This window comes from Fulmarus glacialis, unplaced genomic scaffold, assembly GCF_000690835.1.
Source record: "Fulmarus glacialis isolate BGI_N327 unplaced genomic scaffold, ASM69083v1 scaffold568, whole genome shotgun sequence".
In the NCBI taxonomy this organism is placed as follows: domain Eukaryota; kingdom Metazoa; phylum Chordata; class Aves; order Procellariiformes; family Procellariidae; genus Fulmarus; species Fulmarus glacialis.
This window is the reverse complement of record NW_009229867.1, coordinates 4264-30292: the sequence shown is the minus strand read 5'-3', so window position 1 is coordinate 30292 and position 26029 is coordinate 4264. Positions and strand designations below refer to the sequence as shown.

Below are 26029 nucleotides of genomic sequence, written 5' to 3'. Positions count from 1 at the left end.
ATGTGCTTTTCAGCAATACTTATGATGTCAAAATCATACTCATTTTGAGCTCATTTTTTTAATACATATTTTTCTATGCCTGTTACTAACCTTAGGAACATATTTGTCAAATTCATTCAAACCTACTCAAGACTTTCAAGCTAACAATCAACACGAGAAGAATTATTTTGTGGTTTCGGTGGAAGATGACCCTTGTGAAGCATGTAATTCCTCGCAGTCAGTGGAAGGCAGTATTGCAACCCAACCAAGAAGTCCAGTTTTTCAACCAGCGCTTCCAGTGAATTAGTGAATGAAGGCCAGTTGGAAATGAGTCTACAGAACCAGCAATTGCATGCAAAGGACTAAGTATGATGACCAATAATCAGGATTTCTGATTAAACCAGGATCTGGATTCATGACATGCAGAGTAAGGCGTGACTATTCATGAACAGCTGAAAAATACTTCAAGGTGGCAACTTCCTGCCAGTGCTCCATTTGCATAAAGAGATTGTTAACTACAATAATGATGGGCATATTTTGCTTATATCTTTCAATTTTGTTTACTCCTTTACTGTATGAATGGTCAAGTGTCTTTATTCATGGAATGGTTTGGGTTGGAAGGGACCTTTAAAGGTCATCTAGTCCAACCCCCCTGCCACGGGCAGGGACATCTTCAACTAGACCAGGTTGCTCAGAGCCCCGTCCAACCTGACCTTGAACACTTCCAATGATGGGGCGTCCACAACTTCTCTGGGCAACCTCTTTCCAGTGTCTCACCAACTATTCCTTCTCACCAGCCTGATATGTATGTAGAGCACAATAGTTACATTAGCTCAAGTCAGGTGAATTCTCTCACTGATTATGGAGATTATATTAACTAATATAATCTTCACACTATGGAAAATAAACTCACTGTCTGCGAGTCTTGGGAAGAAATCCCACCATCTCCATGGCCAGTTGTAACCGCTCAAAGTCATGCTTCAAGTCCTCCCCTTCCACGGAAAAGCAGTCCTGTTGGGTTCGAACAGAAAGATTTAGCACTGAAAGAAATTAAGATCAGAAAAGTCCAGATGGCCAGGTCAACACTTCACAAATATCATTTAGTGACTTCCATGCCTCTTATCGGTGACTAGAACGTTTCCAATCTGGCACAGGGAAATGAGATATCCAGAAGGCCCCACTGACATTACCAGAAATAACTGTGGCTAATTACCCCCGACACCCAGCCCAGGGACAGAGGGACTCACAGCACCATAGCAGATACAGCAAGAAACACATATGCAATACAATAAAAGACCAGGATTAGCTCCAGTGGCAAGGCATAATTTTTCTTCTTAAATATTAGAAAGTGTACGCACAATTAAAAGTTTGATTTTTTTTTTTTTTTTTTAAAATCAAGCTGTTGAGGAGAATCTGCTTCTACAAGGACTTTATGGAAAAGCTAACCACAGTGCAAATTTCAATGCAATAATTATTTATTGTATACATAAACATTTCTTTATGTACCAGCACGGTGAGATGATCCTTCAAAGGACACTACATCTCCACCACAATTGCCTTGGTTTGAATAGCCTGGACCTCAGAGAGGGCTGTGTTGGTATACCTTTTCCAAAATAACATTTTTGGCTATTTTTTCCTGGAGATACATCCTTATTTCCTAGGTTTAACCTCTAATCCAAGAGGTGAGTCACACTATTCTAACCGTATGGCGAGAGTTTGTCAATGTGGGACAATGAGCATACAAAAAGGATGTGAATTAACAACAAGATGAAATATGTTACACATTTACAGGAAGTTTATTCCACATTAAGTCCTGGTCCATTAGCAGTTCCTCTAACTAAAGAGGAAGAATTCAGTTTTAAAATAGAATTCACATAATTTCATGTAAAATATCAGTGAATTAAATCCTGCATAGGAAAGGGAAAGCTTTACATGTATTTTTCACTCACTTTATTCTAACTACCAAGAAGTTTTCTAAAAATGCGTGCATTGAGAGAATTTCAAATCCACTACATTTTATATTTCTTGGAGACTAATGCGTTGAACAGTTTAGTTTTTTCAGACAATCCCCAACCTGACGGCAGTCATTGATACTTTCAGGGAAATCGATGACATTCTGGACCCAACTAATGTTGTCCTGCACCAATAGTTAGGAAACACAGTTAAATTAATGCTCCTTAAATGAGCATAATGCTCGTATTTACCACATGAGCAAGCGTGCGCAAATTAATTCTGAAAGTCCGCACTAAACAGAGTTACAGGAATACTACAGTGAACGTCACTGAACAGCACCAAGTAGTCACAGGGTGATGACTATTACTTGAAGAGACACTCATACTCACTTATAGTACATAGAATAAATCACAAATATAGAATAAATATAGAATATATAGAATGAAGTTATTTTATATTATCAGCTTCCTGTCTCAAAGCACCTATCCCCATTTAAAGCCTGACAACTGTATCAGTGGTACGTTCTTCATCTCACTCCGCAGCATCGTTGCAGTGATAGCTACTGATTATGGGGAGAAATTCTTATTTAAGATATTTATTTCAACATAGGAGACTCACACCCAATCGTCCTATCCCCTCGACTAAAAGCTAGAGAAGTTCAACTGGAAAAGAAAATCTAAAATTTTTTATCGATGGTCCTCAGGGACAACAACTTAATATTGCATGGACAAAGTGAATTTAGAGATGTTGAACAAACTACTGAAAATTACCCATTTTAATGGACGTATAAGCTCTCTGTACACCTTACCCAACGGAATGCAACAAAGATATATACTCTATATATCAGTAAGATCATCAGGGATCAGCAATGGAATTATTTACACCATAAAATATCAGGATAAGAAGTTGTCCTTTCCTAAACTCAAACCTGAGCCAACCGGCTTCCTTGGCCACTACACAGACGCTAAGGAGAACCTGAAGAAGTTTTCACACCCGCTAAGGTGGGACCTGGAGTCTGCAGGACAATAACATACCCACAAATTCTGCAAATAAGTCTCTTTAAAAACTTTTTTAAAAGATACCAAGTGTCGCTTTTAGCGGTGCTCCACATTCCAGAAGACAATTTCATTTTGTGGCATCATTCATCCAAAATTAAGTCACGAGTCAACAGTGAAATACCATACACAACTCAGAAGTAGCACAATCTACGCCAAAGGCAATTTAGTTATCAATTTGCATAACAATTGCCAAACTCATTAATCCGCATGGAATGGCCTTTTGCAAATTATCTACTTAAAAGCAGATGCTCTCTGTAGTATTTCAGCTCTGTACTGTTTCCTAATGGATGATAAATGGATGATATTTATTTTAAAAAAAAAAAAAAAAAGGCGTTTCCTTGGTATTAAGGCAGACAAGCATCACAAAGTCCATGCCCACAGACCAAATTAATCATTAATATCCCACCAGGGCAATTAGTTTCCCAGCAAAAGTGAGTCCCCTGCTTACTATTGTCACATCAAAGCAATCCATGGATTTCCGTGGAAGTTTAAAGATAAAATAGTAAATAGGGTATCTTTATAAACCGGACGTCTGCAGCAGTTTGAGTCCGTGGTTATGGGGAGAGGTCCAGGGTATGCTTGAGAGTGAATCATCAACTGAAGCAAAGATGTGATTTCCCACAAATATCACAGAAAATGATCCCAAGCAAAATAAAATACCAGATAAATAGCCAAACTGTAACAGCACGTGGTTTTGCTGTGCAAAATAAGGACGCATAACGTGGTAAGTCCCAAGGTCCTGAGCTGGCAGGGCATTATTGGCCCCTGCAGAAGAAAGTGGCAAATCTGGGGTTTGTTTTAATTTTAATTCCTCCAGTAAATTGTCCTAACCCATTCCTTAAGCAATTAAGGTCTTCACAACATAGTACGGTGTATTAAGGTATAGAGAAAAGCATCTGCTCTTCAGTCCCTGCTCTTGTAGGACCTCTAAGGATGCTCACGTATTAAGGATGCTAATGTATTAAGGATGTCAATACAACATTCAACATTTTTAAACCTTGGGGGGCTAGACTCCCCTTCCCTCCTCCTCTCCTAAGGATTTTGCAGCTGAAATCTTGCTCTTAAGATGCTTATTTAGCCTGGGTGAAACCCAACTCCTCCACAGATTACCTCTTACTCTTCCAGATGCATCAGCTAGAGTTCAGCAACCATTAAGCACATGGCAAAATTAGCAGGAACAACATGCAGCTGATCTGAAACATGCTTTCCCGTGCAAGACAAAACCAACAGAGACCATCACGGGACACACAGACACCCAAAGCACGTTGCCAACTGAAGCAACCGCCTCCGACCTGGTTGCACAGGAGAAGCTGGGTAAGAGGGAGAAGCTTCACTGTTCCCTTTTTTGGGTCAATCCATTTGGAAAGGATGATCATCTCAGCAGAACTATAATAGGAGAAGGAATTGTTTTTCTGTTCCAAATAATATCAGGATTTGATTTTCTCGCAGATGTTTTGAGGGGATGTTTTGGTTTTGTCTTTTTTTTCCCTGGAAGCTGGAGAGCAGACACACTGCTACAACCATCATGAACTGATGCATCTCTTAGGGCTTCGAGAGACTGATTTGCTGTTTTATTGGAAAGAAATTTCAATTTTCACATTGCTGCCGTATCACAATTTCCATAAATCATCATGTAGTATACCAAGAAGGAACAAAAAAACCCAAACTTAGTTTGCTAAAACTAGATGACCATATCCAACTGTTGAAGAAGCTTTCCAGATGGAAGGAACCAAAAAAGGGCAAGGGAAAACACATCTGTATTGTCATGAGCTAATACACAAGCGACACCACTGCAGGGCAGAGGAAGGGAGAGGATGATGAATAGGTTAAACTTAATTTGACTTCGTTTTCAGCTCAGGTCTTGGTGCACCTAACAAATTCACGTGAGCAGCAGCCCTGCACCAGCAACACAGAAGATGGGGGTACTTGTACTGACCGGCTCAGTGTCATAGCAATAATCATCCCAGCTCTGTCTGAGGGGTTTCTTTGTCATCTGAAAGCAAGGCAGACCGGGTTAAGTAGTGTTCAGACCAACCATAACTCCCACTACCTGCTCTTTTATCAGGGCAACAACGTTGACTTTCCAAGTAAAATAAATGTTGTTATTCTGAGTAGTCATTCCTTATTTTTTTTTAAGGTAAGATTTATAATGCTTTTGCAATTTATGGTGCTCTGATTCTTGCTTACAGTGTTTTCAAGACTCGTACAATAAGCTTAATGGACTTTAAGATCTTTTATTTTTCTTCACGGTTGGAGAAACCTTTGGTTTACCTACAGCTGAAGAGCTATTGATGTAAAATCACACTGAAGAGCAGATTTTTGTTTCTACTCTCAACCTCTGCCCTAGGCACACGTAAGTGTTGGAAAAGTGCGATTCTCCGACCCATTAGAAAGCAACACTTGAAAGCTTTTTAGGAATTTGTATCTTTTACCAATCAGACAGGGATGGAGTTGAAAGTAGTCAAAGGACGTGTCAGTGACCAGTCCCAAGAGGAAGAGACACATGGTAGCAGAGCTCTTAATGAACTTAAAATAAGGACCTAATCCTGCAAATCACTAATTTCAAAACGGATACATGTGAAAAACCAGCACAGAAAATATTCAGCAAGTTGCACGGTATGCAATGGCAGGTATACCTGCCATTGGTATGAGATATGGAGAAGTCACTCGAACTCAGGGGATAGTTTAAGTAAATTTGCTTTTAAAAAAAAATTACAATCTTTTTTTCCAACCTGCTCCCTGCCTTTACAGATCAACAAAACAACAGCACATTTTGGTGAAATATCAGAATAGATTATTGCTCATCTGGAATATAAAATGCACGTTTGTTTTGCGTAACACAACGTGAGCTGAGGAAGAAAATAACGCTTGACTTAAGGCCCTTAAGGGGCCTGGCTCAGTATTTTACAGCTTTTCCATTTTAATATTTAATTTTTAGTTAAAAACTGAGGTTCGTTTCTGAGCTCATTCTCTTTCCTTTTAAAAAGGCAGGGATTTCTCTAGGACACGTTTAAGAAGCCACTGTAAATGCTCAGGGGCCATTTTATTACTTTCCCCTTTTATGTTTCCAAAGTTTCCTTTCCTTATTCCTCCACTTCCTCTTTTTCCTTTTTTCTCCCTGTTTTCCGTTTTTCCCTTTGCCTAGGGGGCATGGGAAAGCTGCTGCTGCATTGTCAGAAAGCCTTAATAGGAAACGATGCCCTGAACACATCTAAAGGAGCCATTTTCCCATAGTTCCCACTGTTAGATGGTCCCTCTAATACTAACCCCAATTATTAAAAATTTTAAAATTATTATAATAAAAACCCTAAAAATTCAGATTGTCACTATTGTCCATACACAGTGTTCAGACAAGTCCAGAGTCTGCTTCCCTTATCCACTGGACATACCTCAGCATCCTTCTCCAGCCTATTTGCCCACAGCATCCTAACTCAGATTAAAATAAACGTTTCAACCTAAATTATCACATTCCTATTAGATCTACACATTACACGCTATTGGAGTTATTATTTTACTTAAATATTAACGCCCTTGAATGTTAAACTGCTATTAAAAAAAAAGGACTATAATTAAAAGCAATGTTTTCGACTAACGTAAAACTATTGGATTGCCCAACAAAACCTGAGACTCTGACAAAACATTCGATCTAAACGATCTTGGCACTTTCCTGCTGCAAAACGGCAGCGCAGATGGTCGTGAAGATCACACCATGTCTCCAACCAACGCCTGAGGCACAAAGACAGCGAGCAAAAAGCCTTCAGCTCTTAATATGTTACTCATTTGTCTGAATTTCCTGATCCTGCTAAGAGTGGGTGGGAGTTGTTAATATTACAATAGATTTTGGCTTTCCTAGCCCACTTTAAAAAGATCTTTAAAAAGCCCCAGGTAATTGAGACGTATTCCAGAGTTAAATTATATTTCTAGAAAGACTAAAGGCTATTTGGGTTGCACTGCGCGTGCAAGTTTCTTTCCAGCTTGTGGGCTAAATTACTCTTTATTGCTAATCACGTTTCAGCTCCAAGAAAATTGCAATTAGTTAAAATCAACATATAACCTAACTACTCTTCCACATATTCCTAATCCTTTTTTTCTTTTTTTTTTTTGAGCAAAAAGCAGTAAAGTCCCTATTCACAAGCATCAATGGACAACTGTATCTTTAATAACTGAAGTAAATCAGATTTTCCAAAGTATGAGTTTAGTTGGTCACTGGTAGTACCTTACTCATTTTTAATTCACACAGTTTCAATGGTTGCTGGTTTTTTATTTATATTAAACTTATTATATTGTTAAATTCAAAGGATCGTGCTAACAGCCAGCCATGAAGCTACAGAATTAGGACTACCTCATGCGAGACGTTATATCCTGAAGACCTACTGGTATCACACATTTTTCTGTTTTCTTCTACTTAGCAGACAGATGTTAATGTGTAAATGACATTCATATAGATAACAGGCAAATTATTACTGTTTCTCCCTTCGACAATTAAAGACACAATGTATTTAACATATGCCAGGTAGGGGAAAAAAATGGAAAACACTGATTTCCCCCCCACCCCACCCCCCATACTATCAGGTGTTCAGATTGCCAATGCAGAATTACTTCCCATGATGGAAGGCTGCCTACAGAGCATCAACACAACTCGTTTTTACTACTCTGCACATTTTCTTTATTAGCATTAAGTATCAGCAGTAGAAAAGGCAAGACTGTGTATTGTATTCCTGTATAGTATTCCCACCTGGTTGAGGTAATGATATTCCTCAGGCTGCTTCAGATGAAATGCTGATCTCTCCTCCTCGCTCGCTCCTGCCAGGAGGTAATAAAATACATGGTAGTTCCTGGTGACAAATGGAAAAAAAAGACGTTAAGACTTCAAAACAAACAGCACCATTAAGCAGAGAAGCGCATGTAAACCTCATAACCTGACTGTCCAGCTTCCAAATTCAGACCTGAACACTGTTTAGAAATGGCCCGTACCCACTTTGCAGTGATGTAAAAGATTAAATTAAGTAATGGAGAATGAGATCCCTCTTTTCCATCCAAGGACATCCACTGCCCTAGAATATACTTAAAGAATTCCTAGCCGACATCGTCATGTTTTCCTCCAGAAACATGTGCAATGCCTACATATTTATTAGAATCAAAACAACATGTTTTCTTGCAACGCAGAAATTATTATTGTTTTTAATACTTTATTACCATTAAAAAGGTAATGATTTTGCAGTTGCAGTTCTTTAAGACAGAACGGAAAAATCTGCAATTTTTACAGCTACTCAAATATTCAAAATACTTGAATATTACTAATACTAAAAACACCCCAAGTGACACTCATCTGTTTTGCTTCAAGACAACTCTAACGTGGATTAATGCTAAGAACGTAGCAGTATTTCTAGAATTAAAACTTTGCTTTTATGTTGGATGTTTTCCAAGAGGAACCAGTTTAATCATCTTGCAATACCCAAGAGTACATTTGTCAAGGCTGTAGATGCTATTTAACTTCGGGATCAGCCCATGAACATTCAAGAAAACTTCTCGCACATCTGTCTCAAAAGGGAAACACAGACAGAGGTGCCAAGAGTTGAAAGACAACTAGAAGCAGCAAATTTATTTAAAATCAGAGTAATAATTACTGAGAAAGGAGTATGCAACAAATAATATATTGCAATTAGGAAAGAAGAATTTGCTTAAATTTGTTGTGTATATAATCTTAGCTTTTTCTAGAGGTCCTTCTGATGGCTTCAATGTGTTAACAACTGTAAAACAGAACTAAAGTACCATCTTCCCCCCCCCCAATTTAGATATTAAATAGCTTAAAAGTTGTGCAAGAAAACAAACGGTACGTAATAATCCATATGACATGAATCATAAAGACAATGGAAAATATAAATCAAAGACTGTCAATAAAATAATGGAGTTTATTTTCCCTGGGTAGTACATTCCTCTCAACAGCAAAACATAAAATGCATCATTTATCTTTGAAGCACAGGGCTAGGAGTGTGAAAATCCTGATGCCCCTGTGCCAGCTCAAACAGGGTTTTAAGCTATCTGTGCCATGCTATCAGCACATATAGAAGTCAAAACCAACCCTGTAAGCAAAATATAGGCACCTACCGTTCATTGTGCTCCTGATAGACTAGTCTTGATTTCTCCAGGAGGTACTTTTCAACATAAGCTCTGGAAGGAAAAAATAAAAGCGTTATTCATTGACCCAATATTCAACTTAAATGAACACAGCTTTACCGGGACTTTTCAGTCTTAGTACGCACAAAAAAAAAGTTTCAGCCTTGTTTCACTTAGTTATATAAATTTCTTCCTAGGCAGAACAAGCCCAATGTTATGTTTGGCTTTTGAGGTTTTTTTGGTTTGATACAAAGCCAACACTAACTTGGATATGAAAAACATGATCTCAGATGCGTTAGCCTATGGGCAGGGAGTGCAGGGGGAAACTCTGACAGCAATGAAGAATCTCAGATACCTATTTAATCCAAAGCCAGCAAAATAAAATTGCTTGCAGACCAAGATTTGTGGACACAAGAAACATATCTGGGTGCAAAAGTTTGCAAGATCAGATGTAGCTGCAGAGTCGGTCCCCAAATCACTATTCCCTCTTCCAGAAGAGCCACTTCTCAACAAAAACTCGCGTTATTAACTTGTGGCTACAGGCAAAAAAATAAACAATTGCAAAAGCTCCTTATTGGAGTTTACGTTTTATCCTAAGAGCCTTCATAATAAACATGTTTAATTTACATATTAAATACTTTTTTCAAGCTTGTAGAGTTAAAACAAGCTTCGACAGGTTTTTTTCTTCCAAACAATACTAACCAGTAATGATAGGGATTTAGAAACAGGAGTTATGATTGGCAGTTTTGATGATGTAGCTGTGCTTTTCCAGCTACAGACACCCAGTGACGTGGCACCGACATTAGCAGCCACGTATGAATCAGGAAACCCCATGAGCCTTGGGCATGGTAGGACACGGAGGTGCCTCTACGCTCGCTTCTCCACCATAGTCTCCAGATGGGGAAGACAGACCTATTTATTAATTGCATCTCAGAAATTCTCCCCTCCTTTCACTAAAAAATAAGATAAAATAAATCATTTGGACATGCTGCAGAGGATTTGTGAGAACTCTTACGGCAGCTCTTAGGAGAAGCTACTGGAAATGGCATATCCAACCCCCAGCGGGGTGATCTTGCTGGATAGGAGGAGTAAAGAAAGACAGACAGCAAAGCAATATTATTCCTCTGTATGATGTGCACCAAAAAGGTTTATTCTTGTTTATTCCCTGCAAGGAAGCTGAGAATAGTCTATGGGTATTCTTCGCCGACAGGTTTTTTTTGTATCCCCCTTCTAACCTGAAACCAATTTTTCCTTTCCAAGCCACGCCACAAATTCACTGCAGGCTCGGTGAACAGATGAGTGAAAAAGGTATCAGAGTGTCCCAGATCCCGCTCGCGCCCCTGGGTAGTAGCTCAGCACACTGCTGTACGACAACCTGGATCACTCCACCGCCCTTGACATTTCATCCCTTCCCCTGTGATTTCTGCTCTTATTATAGACCCCAAAAAAAAAAAAAAAAAAAAAAAAAGAAAAAATCACTCTCATACAATAATTTAGGCTGGAAGGGTCTTCTAGAGGTCACCTGGTCCAAACCACTATTTAAATCAGGGCAAATTTTTAAAATTTTTTGTTTTGTTTTGTAGATGCAACTAAATTGCTGTTTCGGTAAAATACTCCTTGCTTGTAATGAATACATGTCCCAAGAAGAACATATGTCCCCTCTTGTAAGAGGATAGTGAAAAGGAAAACCAAGTTCAAAAAAGGAGATGCCTCCAAATGTTTGTTTTCTATTTACTGTTGTCAATTATGCCAAATCTACCTTTAAGAGTAAAGAAAAGGAGTTCTAAGAGTACGATTTCGTGTAAAATACTCATTTAAGCATGCTACAGAGCCTGTACTTAGCATCCTAGGTAACATCATCTGAAATCTGAGACTGAATTTCATATACAAATACCAACATGCAAAACCCCCAAGCACAGCATGTTTGAAAGTGCCAGCTCATGGTATTTGAGATACAGCCTCATGCCATTGCACAGATTTACCATTATACCAGCGCACTGTTGCTTTTAATTAAAATGTCTCCTATCTGGCTCTTCTGCAATTTTATGGAGCGTGTCAGATGTTGAGGCTTTTGAACAGGTTGCAAAGACCTTCCTCCAGAACTCGCTTATCATCGAACAGGACATAATAAATTCATAAAGCCTTATGGGAACGCACCTAACTGTGCCATTGCTCATGCTCCATCAATTTTAAAGACATCTTCAAAGACTTCATTTCATGGGGCGGGGTTGGCTGCTACTAAATCTCTTGGCTATTACATCTCTTAAGTTTAAATTCGCTTCAAGTTTTGGGTCATTATATTCATAGGGTTTATAAGCAAATATCCAACTGCTATTTTCAGCCTCCGAACAGAGCAAAATTCTGATTCAGGGCTGCAAATTACAGTTACATTAACAAAGCAAATAATATGCAGAATACAGGATGATAATTGACTCGGGTTGTGCTTAAAATCTATGCTAAGTTTTAAAGAAAATAAAAATACTTGTGATCTTCTTTGTAAGACTGTAGAAAAAAACTGTGGTCTTGTACACCAGGAACAGCTCATAGGTTTTTTTCAATGTCTTTTTATTTTCATTGGGGCAGCACTGCAAGCTTATAGCAAAGCACAGTCACATCACACCGTGCAACCAAAGACCAAGAAAGTGCTTTGGTTTTAAAGAGAAAGAAAATTCCTATTATTTTATGAACTAGAGAATACGAATACAATGTTACCTGCACCTATCTGCCAAGTATAAATAGAGGCCACTTCCACAGAGCTGACACAGCATGCCAAGATAATGCATTGTTAAGGCATTTGTTGGATTCTTGTTACCCTGTGTTTCAGTAGGTATTAAAAAAATTGAGGCTTATCCTTTTAAGAGAACTGTTCACCAGAATTAAAGAAGAAGAAAGAAGAAAAAGAACATCAGATTTGACGTAGGATGAAAAAACAGCGGGAAGGTACACAGAGTACTCAAGCTCATTTGAAAAATTAATGGAAGCTATTTGTGTGATACTGTTCTGCTGGAAAACAAGAAAGAAAAAATTTTAAAAGCAATTCTCTAAAATAACAACAAAGTCCCAGCAAGAGATCTCTTAGGTAGCTGCAGAAATTATACAACCCCTGGAATGCCACTTCTACTCTTCGTTTTTCCAACTGAGTTAATTAACACGGACAAAAAGCAGAGTTAACGAAGCCCTGCTCATTTAGAGCTAGCTTGAGTCACTTTGTGATGACCTGATGCCGTGTAAATTGTCTAAAGCCAAAGAGAAAGCCAGGCTTAGGTAAGCCCACCCAGAAGGTTTCATCCATAGGCTTCCAACCATGCAGCACTTCTGCTGCAGCCCTCCCCAGGAGAAGGAAGGTTTGAGTCACAGCTGTACGTCCCATGAGCTTTGGGTGGCAGAAGAGATGCCGAAATAAACTGAGGAGAACCACGATGGTGACAAGCATCTCCTTGCAATGGCCCGGGGGAAAAACGAAGCCCTAACTGGTCAAGGGCTGGGTTAAAGAGAGAGACTTCAGGGTAGAGACAGAAGCATATGGGGAATTAGACGGCGATCAAGAAGAGTCTGGCTCCACCGCCTCTGTAACACCCATCAGGCAGCTGGAGATTAAATCCCCCCTTGGCTTTCTCTTCCAGAGACTGAGCAAAGCCAGCTCGCTCAGCCTCTACTTCCTATCATATGCTCCAGCCCCCTAACCCATCCCAGCTAAAACGTTCCCCTTTCCTGCATTAAGTGCTATCTTAAGAGGAAAAGTTCCATTTCAGCTTAATTATAAGTTGACATCATGATTAAGAAGAGCTCAGCTGGTTTGAAGCCAGCTCAGGTGTATTCACACTTCAATGTGCAGCTCAGAGATGCCAACATTTTCATACCAATGGATTTAAATATGCTAAAATATTTTCTTTCCCCCCCTCTCCATTTTGGGAAACGTACTGGCAAAAAAACTGAACCTTCTTTTTCGCGTACCCCCTACAACAGCCTGTTTAGGCTCCTTGTGCAGGTAAGAGTACGTACAGCATCTTCAACCTGATTCCCACTTACCCGCGCACGGTGCCCGTCTCCTGATAATTCACTTGAATAAATTTGCCAAAGCGACTCGAGTTGTTGTTATGTGCCGTTTTTGCATTTCCAAACGCCTGTGAAAAGAGAGAGATGCCATCATTACGTTCGAAAAGCCACCGCCTTACCTTATTTATATGCACGTCACTAACAACTTAACTTTGGGGATTTTGCTATCATTGTATAATTAATAAAAAGCATATGGTGAAAGTTAGTTGAATGCTCTACAAAATAATACGACAAGCTTCTGGGGACCATATTCATTTTCAATTTGGTATTCATGAAGGGCAGATAAACACTGTTTAAAAATAAAGTGTTAGCTGTACAAGACAGATTTAATATTTGAAGTTATTACAGTCTATATTAAGGCTGTACTTTATTCATTTAAATAAATATAAAAGTACACTGCTTCAACAAGACTCTAAATTTTAATGAGCTAGAGGAAGCTGCTTTTTAATTATATATGGAATCAGGGGGCAAAATGCTTTGAAGACTACTCAGATGTTAGACAATGTCATATATAGCACCGGCATAACCCAGAGTATTTTCAGCATTTCAGACACTGTCGTTTCGATTTGCTGCTGTTGTTTTTCCAAAATCAAAATGCTTTTAAGTCTTTATTATGCAAAGCTTTTATTAAAACCCTGCCTTACTGAGGCACCTAATATAGAGTCATTTATTGCCATTTAAAAGAAATCTCTGAACAGAAGAGCTATTGGAAACCTGCAAGAACTGCAGCTCAGCTTCACTGAAAACTGGTATTTTCAATTGTGCCTAAATCACTTTAATAATAACCCAGCCCATGGTGACAGAATCTGTCAAGCTGCCAGGTCCAATTAATGTTTCATTTATTAAACCAGTTTTGATAATCATTCACCTTTTCTTCTAAGCCAAACTTATTTAAGGTAATTATATGCAAGATAATTTCTAAGCGTTGTTTGTGTATGGACATTGAATTACAAATACGTTTTGTGCTGAGGCTTAATACCAGAGCTCAGCTCCGAGCTCCCAATAGATTTATTCCCTACTCAGCTATTTATTAGAAAAGATTAAAAGGGCTTTACATCTATAATCTGAAGCTTTTCAAGTGACCTTTTCAGATTTAACTTCGCAACTAAAAGCACAAAAAAAGGCCAAATTAAATGAAACCTTGGCAAAAAGGTATTCGACACCTTCAGTACCTGCGTGATGCGTGCTCTCACGAGTACCTTTATCTTCCCAGGCAGATTTATTTAGCAATCTGGTTAGATTTAATGATTTAAGAACCAAAGGAGGTTTGCTAACAGAATAACAACGTGATTTTTTCCCCCTATTTGAATACAGGGATTTGTTTAAACTCAAGCTGTTGCATATGAATTTGCTTTAGTTGACTAAAACAAGTTCTGGGATAGCCGAAACCTGCCGAGCAAGCAGATTATACTTGAGAGATGATTTCAGACACACAGCTAAGGAACGCTCCCCTACAGAGATTTCACATCTTTTCAGGCTGCTCACGCTTGTTTTCTGCTTATTCCCCCCCAAAATCTTCCCTGCACCCAGCACCCCTCCTCTACCCCACCCTCAGAAGGGTGTCGAAGATGCCCCCACCTCTAGGTGACCATTGAAGCCCCCAAAACTCTCCTGGCAACGAAAATCCAGGCATCATCTGCCCCAAAATAGGCATTTTGGCATTAAAAGACGGGATGCTATTTAACATTTTCCAAAGGATTCACCCATCCTCCTCCAGGTATTTCAGCGAGCAGAGACGCAGCAAGAAGCTTATAAGCAGAATACGTTGATACTCAACAAACTAGCGCATCACCATGTATTTATATACTTGTTTTAAATAATATTAATTACGTTACGAGCATTTTCCTCGTAATAGGATCGACTGCAATCTAAGACATCACATGAAGGTGATACATTTTCTATAGACCTAATTAACGCTGTTCACTTGAGAACAAACGAACTCAGACTAAACGAATGGCAGCCCTATTCTAATCACCTTCTCATATAATTTAATAAAGAATTTAAGCAAAAAACAATATTAAAAGGATTTCTGGTTCAGCTCCCTCTGCTTATACCTTAAGCAATAGCTCATGGAGAGAAATAACGTCTAGTTATTAGGATTTCTTTGGGAAGAGCCTTACCCAGGAATACGTTTTTTTCATTCTGTAACAAGGAACATTTAGAGTCAGGAGAAAACATTTAAATATAGGAGTGGGGAACTGCAAGAGTCCTCTTTTTTTATGAGCTTTTCTTCTGGATTAATATGCCAGACCACATTATATATTATAACCCAAACGCCTATGGAAATCATAACCCGTAATATCCCTCTTTCATGCATTTTTCTTTATTGCTGATGTAAATGAGAAAGCTCTTTGGATCACGCCTTGTTAAAACTTAAGGCTGACTATGGCAAAGGCACACGGGTGAAGGGCCAACAAGTAGCTAAAGAAACGCCTGATGTTTAACTTGAGACAGTTAACACAGTTTTGTTTGGTTTACTCACCGTGTTTCTTTAGCAGAACTATTGGGCTATAAAAAAAAGTGCTATTAATTCAATTTATGCATACCTAATCTATATATACTTGAACAGGACATCACGTCCTTCTGCAGCCAGGGCATAATATAACAGTTCAGCCTCGGAAAACAGAAAATGAGTTATAACTACTTCCCTAAAACAAATTATCATCTGTTCGTATTATTTCCCTTTACTAACTCATTGATTCAAAGCTGCTGAGCAGCTCAACGGACAAAAATCTGTAACAGCATTCCTAAAATTCTCGGGGAGACCAAAGCTTTTACTGGCCTGGGCTCAACATTTTGAAGGAAACAAAATTCAATACGTTCCTCTGTAGGAGCCGAGCATCCCTCTGGACCCAGCGCTGGTGATTCAACAGTTTAGAGCAGGCAGAGGAACGAGCAGCTCCATTCCTCCTGCCTCCTACAACCCTCCTGCACAAAGAGATGCTTATCGTGGACGGCAGGGAAAAAAAAAAAATTAACAGTTTCGTGGCTAAATACTTCATGTTCCTCCTCACCTGATCCAGAAGGCTCGTGGTCCCTTCATTTTGGACTGAATATTAATGCAATCTGGATTAATTACAGATTACAGCCAGAATAAGGATTATTTTAATGTCTTTCCTGAAATAAGGTTATTTTCCAAAGCCCTGCATCTAGGAAAACACCGCAGTGACTTGTTCTCATATGGCAATGACAATAAGATGCTGTTATATAGATAATCCTAATTGAATGCCATTCCCCTATAGAGTAACAGCTGCATTCCCCTATAGAATAACAGTTTCTGCAGTGAAAGCACTGGTGGAAATATGTGCCTTTGCTGGCGTACGTAACAGGTCCCCAGCCCTGTTCTTCTCAAATGAGCCTCTAGCACTCACCCCCTTGGAAGGGAAAATACATACATCACTTGACCTTTGCTATATAGAAAGAGAAATGTATTAATAGACAAGAGTTTTTAAATGGTTTCCTGTCTACTTGAAATGTAAATTTAATTTTTTAGAAAGCCGTACCATAAATATATCAGAAGAAAAGCAAGTCAACTGCTTAAATCTCAATACAGGCTACGCCACCGTGGAATAGTTATATTAACAGTTATATTCCATCGTGGAGCACTGAAGGGACTGGGAGCAAGATTTAGTCATGCTCATTTATGCTAGGGACAAGAAATAGGTTAATATCAGACAAGAGACTGCTAGAAGACTCGTATTCCCTGGTTTACCGTGAATTTTGGAATTCATGAATCAAATGTATTCATAAAGTATGAATGACTTGTAACTGTACAAGCAAGGTGGAAACTCAAAGCGTCAGCCAGCAATATAGCAGCCAGGGAAATAAAACGCTCATCTGAACTTATGCAACCATAGAGAATATTTGTGAATTAAAGTCTTGGCACATATAAGGGCTGGTAAAGGGCAAGAGGGGTGCAGATTCCATACGATGCCCCAAAAGCCCAAGCCCTAATGCACGGGGACTGCACTAAAGAAGACAGCATAGGAAAAGTCTATTTACCATAAAATAACATAAACACAAGGCCAGGGCCACAGTTAGATGGACACGACACAAACGATGTAACAGCAAGGATTCAATGCACATCAGATATACATTCACATGCTTTATCTATAACTTCTGTTAGAGAAGCCCAGCGTATGCTTCTCCAAAGAGTGGTGGTTTTAAACATCACCTGTAATTTACATTCAGATTTGCAGGCTATTTTTCCCAATATTCTACACATCATGCTTGAAAAAAAAAAAAATTCACAAATATCTTTATTCCAAAAGAAAAAAAGACATGGGAAAAAAAGCATATTGAAATTTTGTAACTTTAATGTCTTTTTTATATGACGAGGGCATTCACTGGCTTTTTAAGTTATTCTCTGTGCTTACGAATTCCTTTCTGCATCTTGAAACATAAACAGCTGGATGATAAAGACCATTTTTGCTTGTTTTCATTCAACCTGCAACCAAGCTCCCAGCACTCTCTTGCCCTGTTACATTGCTTTTTAACAGAAATCTACTGAATTATGGCCAGAACATAAAATGCATCCAGACTACTTAAGTTAGACCCTTGCTAAATCCCTTCTCATTATTGCTTCTGCCCTGGGAAATACTTCTTTTAAATCTGCAGCTCACCGCCTGATAAAACCTATCAACCTGAACTGCACGGCTAAAAATATACTACTTTGTGGTATCTCCCCCAACTTTCGGTTTCCATCAGGAGCCCTAAAAGCCACCTCTATGCAACAGAGACCCCGACACCTAAATAAGCACCTAAAGAAGTACTAAAGCCAAAAAGTATGAGCCCGACACCTAAATAAGCACCTAAAGAAGTACTAAAGCCAAAAAGTATGAGCTACAGCCTGCATTCTTGCAAAGTCAAATAGCTTTTATATGAATCCTTCGAGGCGTTGTTCTGCGTGGCCAAGCAATAATACTGAATATCTAGTTTATAGCAAGTTCAAGTGCTGACACCTCGTTCTTTAATTCTCTTGGTTGTGGCTAGATGTTCCATACTGCCTAATGAAACCATCGATGCTTTTACGGTAAAAAGCACAAACCACAAAGTATTTACAGTGTTCGCGCTGCAACGCTTGAGCAGAGCTCTCACCAAGAATGACCTGCAACCCTGAATGGCCAAACGTTGACTTTTAGAATCTTTAAAAGATTTCTCTTTCGTTATTCTTTTCTTCAACGGGCCACCGGAGCACATTAGAGAACCAAAACCCAATTTTCCATTTCAAACCTCAAAGGTGACAAAGCAGTTTAAACACAAGGACTATAATGACAAAATACATTTTTTTTTTTCCTATTATAAACAGATAATGTTTTTCTCAAATATTGCCTAGAACAAAATCCAATCCTATACTAGCCTTTGATAGCAAACCACAGCAGAACATCTCTTCGGTGGTGTTTGCTTTCTGTAGTGTCTCCTACTAGCATGATTTTTTGCTTACAAGCTTCTCAAAACCATGCAGTTTTCTGTTTCTTCCCGTAAAATTAGTAATGCAATTTTTTAAGCTGGCACAGCAACCAAAAGATGCAACCCTATCCTCTCCTTGCTCTTCATTCCCCATCAAAGAACCTTTCAAATACCTGACCTGCAAATACTTCAGATGGGGAAAGTCCAAAGGATAAAGACACCTGGGAAGTGCTGATAAGACCCTTCCTCTCCCTCCTGTCCATATGGAGAACAGGCTTGCAAAGACTGCGCGAAGGTCCAAAAGCATATTTAAGGGGTCTCCCCACTCCAAACGTACCATTTGTTGCATTTATGAAGGTTAAAACACTCTTGATCCCACTGTCAATGACGGCGCACCCTTCGCTACGCAGAATTAAACTCAGCAGTATTCTTTCAATATAAAGCACATAAAATACTTCATTTCATAATTACTATTACTGAATGGCAGCCAAGTGAGTTCTACCATATTAACAGACATACCTTCTTGTAATTTAACTTATGTATAAAATACTACTCTCATGATACAGGCTATGAAACATCTTCTTTAATTTTTTTTTTGTTATTAGTTTATGCCAACTTAAAATGTCTTCTCATTGTAAAACATTTGCACTAAACCTACCTGGCCCAGCAAAACTGAGACTATTCAAGGGCAGCAATTCCCCTCTCTGCTGAATCAAGTTGCCATCCTGGGATGGAGCAACTAACCAACGAATCTTTTGCAGCAATTAGGTTTAAAATACAGGGTGAGTTAGGACCGCTTGTCTTTGTGCACTTAGAGTTCACACTCCCTAATACAAATATGGGAGAAAATGACTTTTAATGGGAGAGCACTGATTTGGAGAAGGTTTTGGGGTCAATTTAATTGAATAAAAGAAGTGCCAGTGCATGTAATGGAAATATCAAGAGCACTTAAGTACACTTATAGAGTAAGATACCCTAGCTAAAGTACTATAAAAGTCATTACAACACACTTGTTTGGGAGATTTAAAGCTCTGCTGATGCAGGTGCTCTATCAGCTATGTAAGAAATAGGATTTAGCATCTGCATTCCTGGCTTCAACGTTGGCAGAATATTCCTCCTTTTCCCATACTTAAGCACAGGATCAGACCATTTCAGCTTCTTCCTTTTAAGCAACGCTCTGGAAAAAAAAGGAATTACCATGTAACCATGATGCAACAAAATAAAACCCCAAAACCAAACCAAAGCCTCCTACTTAAGTCTTCTTCCCAAACGGGGACAGTTTTCCTATTCAAGTGCTGTTACGGGAAAAAAATCCCGGCTAAGCTGGCAGACAGTCATCAGCAAACGCCGGTGCGGATGGATCCTGGAGGCAGAGGCTGCCAAATCCTTAAGGTCTGGCTCACATTCCTGGTCCTCTGTTCATACATTTATTTTTTTATGCATAGGGTGGATGGCCCTGGGAAGAGCAGCCAAACACACGTGTTTTCCAGCAAACTCACACACATTGGCCAACCAACATTTTGGTGGAAAAAAAAAATCTTCAGCTCGGGTTCAGCTTCGGATTTACAGAAGTATCTCAAAATGAAGTTGGGAAGCTCGGTGTTATTACAGTGGTCTCTCTAACCCAGGGGATGCTTACAACTCCCAATGTTTATATTCTGCAGCCAAAGAACAAACTTTGCTATCTGCATCTGATGTAGTAAGTGTCTGACAGGTCCCAGGACCGAGCAAAAATCTCCTTAATCGGTGCTTCAAATGATTTTTTCATACTGATAAAGATATAAAATAATCACAGAGCAATAAAATGACCAGTTGAAAACAAGTCATGGCTTAAGGAGGAGACTTGACGCTCCGCCAGTAGGCAATACCAGTACCATAAACGAGCACTACAGCAGAAACAAAACAGCACTAATAGAATACTGACAGACAATATTTAATTAATATTTAAATAATAAATATTTATTTAAATATCTAATATTTAATAAATATTTAAAGTGACTATCAAGTAGGTTATATTATATATTACAACATCAAGTCATACCACGATTTCTTCACATTGCATAATCCATTTTTGCAGAGGTAGATTAAGTACAGCGATGCATCACAAACAGCTGATGCTGCAATTAAAATTTCTCTGTAATTGCTAGAAATAACCCTGCAGTGTGTCAGGACCACAGATTTCCTTTACTTTAAATAAAGTCTTATTGCAAATAATAGGTCCCTTGAGCTGAGCAGACGACAACATACGCAGCACCAGGATTGCCCTTTTTTCTCAAGGTTGAGGCTTTTGAGTCTCCAGAGCTGTTGACCACTTTTGTCTCACCTGCCGTGAATCCACCGTTAAAGAAAATATGACTTCTCCATTTCCAAAACCAGACAAACATCCACGTGTTTCAGTGCTCTGCAGAGGATGGGGCAAATTGCTGCTCTGAAGCGTCTCCCATAGCTTTTTAGTGCATCAAGCACTACAGACAGCTGTAGAAAGGCAATCCTCAACCATAGCTTCACGTACTTCCAAAAGTAACATGGTTTAGGTCTTTTTGGCCAGAAGCACGTCATCTTGGAAACACTGATGCTTCAAAATGGTACAACACACAACATCCCCGAACCAAGTACTTTTTTTTTTAAATCTAATTTCATTATGCAAAAACATCCACGCAGGAGACTACGTTCCCTTAGAACAACCTTGTAGGACAACATGTTTTGCCATACGCGAGCTCCTATCTCTGTTCTCACTTTTTCACGGCTCTAGTAGCCCTCAGCAGCGTTCGCTGGAGCTGTGACTCACTTATTTTAAGAGCTGGTGATGACAGGCTAGTATTGCCGATGGCGCGCCCGGGCTGGAACTCTTGGAGCAACGCTGCTTGCTTTGAGTGGTGGAGCTGTGGACCTTCAGCCCGAGGACAGGTCTGGAAACAAGCCATCAAAGTTTGGGGAGGTCTTCTTGAAGAGAAGCATCTCCAATGCAACAACAATCTCAGCCAGAGCCGAGAGCTGCTGCCTGGCACGGAAGCGAAACATTGCCCCGTTGGCAAGAGTCTCATCCCTTGGAGAGGCATCTCCACCAGCTTCTATCCCCTCCTCACCAACCATCAGCCTCTAAATTAGGGAGAGTTATCTGGTTTGGCATATAACCCTTGGACACTCTCCATCCCCGGGAGGAGGGCTCTCAAAGTCCCTTCAAAACCCTATTTATTTCCTTTTTTTAATATAATGACTCTACATGGGGCCATAAATGTTTAGAAATGAAGTTTCAACTTCCCACTGCATACTTGGATAGCCCAATTAAAACCCTAAAAAAAAAAAAAATGAAGCATTCACTGTTCTGAGCTTGACACAAGTTTTCCTGCAGTTTGTCACCAAAATCAATGCCACAAACTAAAAGGCAGGAGAAAGTGTCCCTACCGTAATGCCTCCCATCTGGAACCTCTTAGCAGAGGCACGGAGCCCTCATGTATATTTTACACACATATTTTTCCTGCTTTTCCCAAGAGAAATATGTGTAATGAAGAAAAACAAAAACACGTTAGCAGCAACAAAAGCATACCACTGTAATACGAGACCCAGCTTGGCTTCTGCCTGTGTTATCCTTCCTTTTAGACCTCAGCTACTTTTTGCTAGTTACAGACAAAAAATAATACACACCCTCCCCTCCAAAAAAAAAAAATTAAAAAAAAAAAAAATCAGAGCTCTGCCATTAAACCAATACAATAAAAACCACATTTGTATTCTGCCATGTAAAATATCGCACGAGTAAGGACAAGGTTAAACATGAATACACATGCCTCCAGCCCTTCCCTGCTCTTCTGCAGGATTACAGAAATAATCCGCAACTCTTCTTGACGCAATTCCAAAATTTCAAGCGCTATTAAGCTGCAGCATCAAATTTCTGTGCATCGTACGCAGTTAAGATTACTCGCTTACACCACAGCAGCTCTGCTAGGCTGATGTTTTCCAGCATTTGCAACATTTCAGTAGCCATAGGCAGCTTCGGACATCCAATCGATCCATAAAAATGTCTTTTCCCCTTTTTAGCACAGTTCAAATGGTAAAATTGGAGTTTAAAAATGCCTATTATTAAGTATTGAGGATGGACCACAACACCCGCAGGAGCCAGACAGATGCGTAGCTCTGAAAAAAATAATTATCTCATTGGACCGATGCATAGCTCTGAAAAAAACTTATCTATCAGGGACCAGAATATCTGGTAAGTGCCAGGAAAAACAACGGCTGGCACTGATTATTCTTAGGAAGCAAAAGAGAAGCCTCAAAAATCAATGTATTCCTATCAGGCATTTGTCTTAGGAGAGGATGCAACTGCTTAAACGTGTATTTTCAGCCATTAGGTAAAGCAAAATAGGACACTATAAGCGGTACCGCTTGTCACCTTTCCAAAGGTATTAAACGCGGGCATTTTTGAGGTCGTGATAGAGAGGTTTTCTACAAACTGAAAGAGGTTACTAAGCTGGGGTTAAATACGACACCGTACCATCCGCTGTCTACAGAGAAAGGAACAGCTGCAACGCGAGCGCAAAAGAGCCGATGCCCGGGGCACGAGACGGGCACGGTGTTTTAACTCAGTCTGTCATGCAAGAGGTCTCCGTACAGAGAATGAGCTTTCACTTCAAAGCACACCCTGCCAAAATCACCTATTTAGCTTTGCACAGTATTCTTCAATACTGCAAGGCTGGTATTTCTGAGAATTGTCTTTGGTTTTTTTTTTGGGGAGGGGGGTGTTTAAAATCCAACAAAAAAGAAAGCCCTGAATTAATAAAATTAAGAGAAACGTGCTGAGATTTTGTACTCCAACTTTCCACACAGCAGAAAACACTGTGCAAAACAGACGCAGGTATTTTTCTGTTGTCCAGCTTTTTCTAGCCCGGCTTTGCAAAACGCCGAGCGGTTGGGATGGCGTGTGGGGAGCGCGTTCCCCTGCTTTTCGGAAAGGGCAGGAGTCAAACCAAGGCCACCCTTGGCGTGCCAGCGCGGATGTGCCGGCCGGAGTGCCGAGGGTGCAGAGCCCTCACTGCTCCTTCTCCCCGCTTGAAGATGAGCGGCAGCTCTTCATCGTTCACCTCGGCCAAGCAAGAGAGATCAGGAAGTGGGGACTCAAAAGCACCTTCAATTCCATTCAATTTTTTCATGTATGTATTAAGAAATGTAGCTTGAGGCCGTACCTTCCATTAATGGGCAGGATTTTTAACAACACTTCAAGTATTAATTTTTAGGGTGGCTGCATACATCCAATATTGTTGCAAGACTTCAAGGACTCAGACACCAAGAAGCAAAAAGCCTGCACAAACCACACACTTTGTGTTGGAGATTTGACCCAAAATGGAGCAAACCAGAGGAAGGAACGCCGTCCCAATTTTTAGAGCGGCATCTGAGAGCCATTGAACCTCCTCCTGGGATGTCCCTCCATCAGTTGCAATACATCTTCCAAATTTTGCAGCAAATGAAGCCGGGGTCCTCCCAGATGTGAGCTCGCTTTACTGCGCAAATGAGCGGATCCGCAGAGCTCCACGCAGCAGGGAAGCAGGAGGAGGATGCCGTGTCGCCGAGGATGCCTAAGAACTGCAGCGCAGATTAAGTCTCCAAAGGCATTTAACAGCATTTAACTTTGCAATCTCCTTAGTCTTTGTCCGTAATGTTTTGGGGAACACCAACTTTTTAAACCTTTTTGCTTTTTAGAAGAATATAGCAAACACTAGAATAACGTGTATGTGCAGTACCACATTTAAATTATAAGATAGTCAGAAAAAAGGTGTGTGATGGATGGACAGACCTGCTCAGAATAAACGAGTGATGTTCTGTTTGCTGCACTGGGAGCTGTGCACAAGTATTCTATGCTACAACACTATGCACAGGAGAAACGCAGAAGATACACTTGGAAATTCACTGGGGCATTGCTTGCTGGAGCAAACAGTAACAGCAGACTTTGTTTTCCAATTCATTTCATGCAAATAAGCAATGCTTCGTTAGAGTACACGCTCATTAAATTCTCTCTCTTCTGTTTCCCTGAAGCAGTAGTTTCCAGTAGACAGGTATTGTACGTCTAATTTTTTTTAATGTCTTTTCTGTTTAATTGCCACCATGCAGCCTGATAAATCCTCTCCGATTGCTCCCCGCTCTGAAGATACTCAGCCAACATGCTCCCTCTCCATCGCCATGTAATGAAACAAATGGTGTACAACTCCCCCTGTAAGAAACTTGCAAGCTCTACAACAGTAAAGTTTAGACCAGCATGTCTTCTTTCAAGCTTTGAAGAATCACTACAATGTGTTTAAGCCTTTTGGTAATTCTTCTGTAATTAAATATACAGTAAATAAATGAAAATCACAACCTGATGCTGGTATCGTAGTAGCTGCGATGGGATACAGATAGAGGCGAGAGATTCTGTAGGCAGACGTAATATTTCTTTAATCAGACTAAGTGGAATAGCTGGAAAACCCAACAAGCTTTCGAGTACACGTCTTCTGCCAGGCTGAGACAAACTGCAAAGCTCAAGTACAAATTCAGAGTATTTTTTCCTGAATTTAGCACGAGATTCATCAGTTGAACCCAATGGGAGAAAAGGATCTTTAACCAGAGGAGCACAGGGATGTGAAAAAGGAAAGGGAAAAACAAGCACTCCCTGTGCTGAGCAGCAATATATAATTTATAACCTACATAAAAACACATTTTCATTTATTATTTGGAAGCGGGTGGTGACCCAACACGCAGCAACATATTAGAATAAAGAGTGGGTCATTACTAATTACACTTGGTTTGTAAAAACGAACTGAGAATCCGCACTTGCAAGGAAAGGAGCTGATGGCATTCCTTCACTTGCTGCCGGAGCGGGGCTGGACCACCGGCGCATCCCTCCCTGCAGGATGGAGGGAGGAAGAGTGATGCCCAAAGGCACAAGCCCAGCTCTCCAGCTACCGTCCATACCACCCTTACATGATACAGAGCTTCCAGAGGGTGAACGTGACTTCATGATGTCTGATCCAAGACATAATTTTTGTGTTCTCAATAAAGAACACAAGACAAGACACATCAAAACACATAGTTTTGATGTCTTGGATCTCCCTTCAATTAAGGCAGAACTACGGAGATGATGGTTTATACGATTTTAATCACACTCAGTAGAGCACGTGTATGTGGAGGTATCAGTCTTAGTGGGGAAAAAAAAAAGCTGGAGGGTATCTTAGATCCAGATCTCACTTTCTTCATCGGATATTATGCGACTCCATGCATAGAGCTATAAAGTTACTGCCGACAGATAGCAATCTGTTTATTCTCATCATACACCACCCAAATCTGAAGCTGCTGAAGGAGATGACCGCTCAAGCGGTCAAGGGTAGTCATAGTATAGTCAAAATGTCTCAGCACGTATCACTTGGAGCGATTTGGAAAGATTTTATGGGGGTAGAGCTGAAAGATATCTCCCTTAAATAGTAAAGAATACACCA

The 26029-nt window shown here is 39.9% G+C and overlaps 1 protein-coding gene across 1 annotated transcript in view; it reads right to left on the bottom strand.

Annotated features, from left to right (window-relative positions):
• The window catches only part of LOC104081295 (unconventional myosin-IXa-like), a gene marked incomplete at its 3' end in the record, with an annotated part of 56167 nt that extends 39961 nt beyond the window's left edge, over positions 1-16206 (bottom strand). The window contains exons 1-6 of the mRNA XM_009583985.1: positions 16178-16206; positions 14672-14703; positions 13137-13233; positions 9099-9161; positions 7726-7825; positions 893-990 (exon numbers count right to left, since the gene is read on the bottom strand). Coding sequence (XP_009582280.1) covers positions 893-990; positions 7726-7825; positions 9099-9161; positions 13137-13233; positions 14672-14703; positions 16178-16206 — 419 coding nt within the window. The remainder of the gene's footprint in view (positions 1-892; positions 991-7725; positions 7826-9098; positions 9162-13136; positions 13234-14671; positions 14704-16177) is intronic.
• Positions 16207-26029: the final 9823 nt, after the last annotated feature.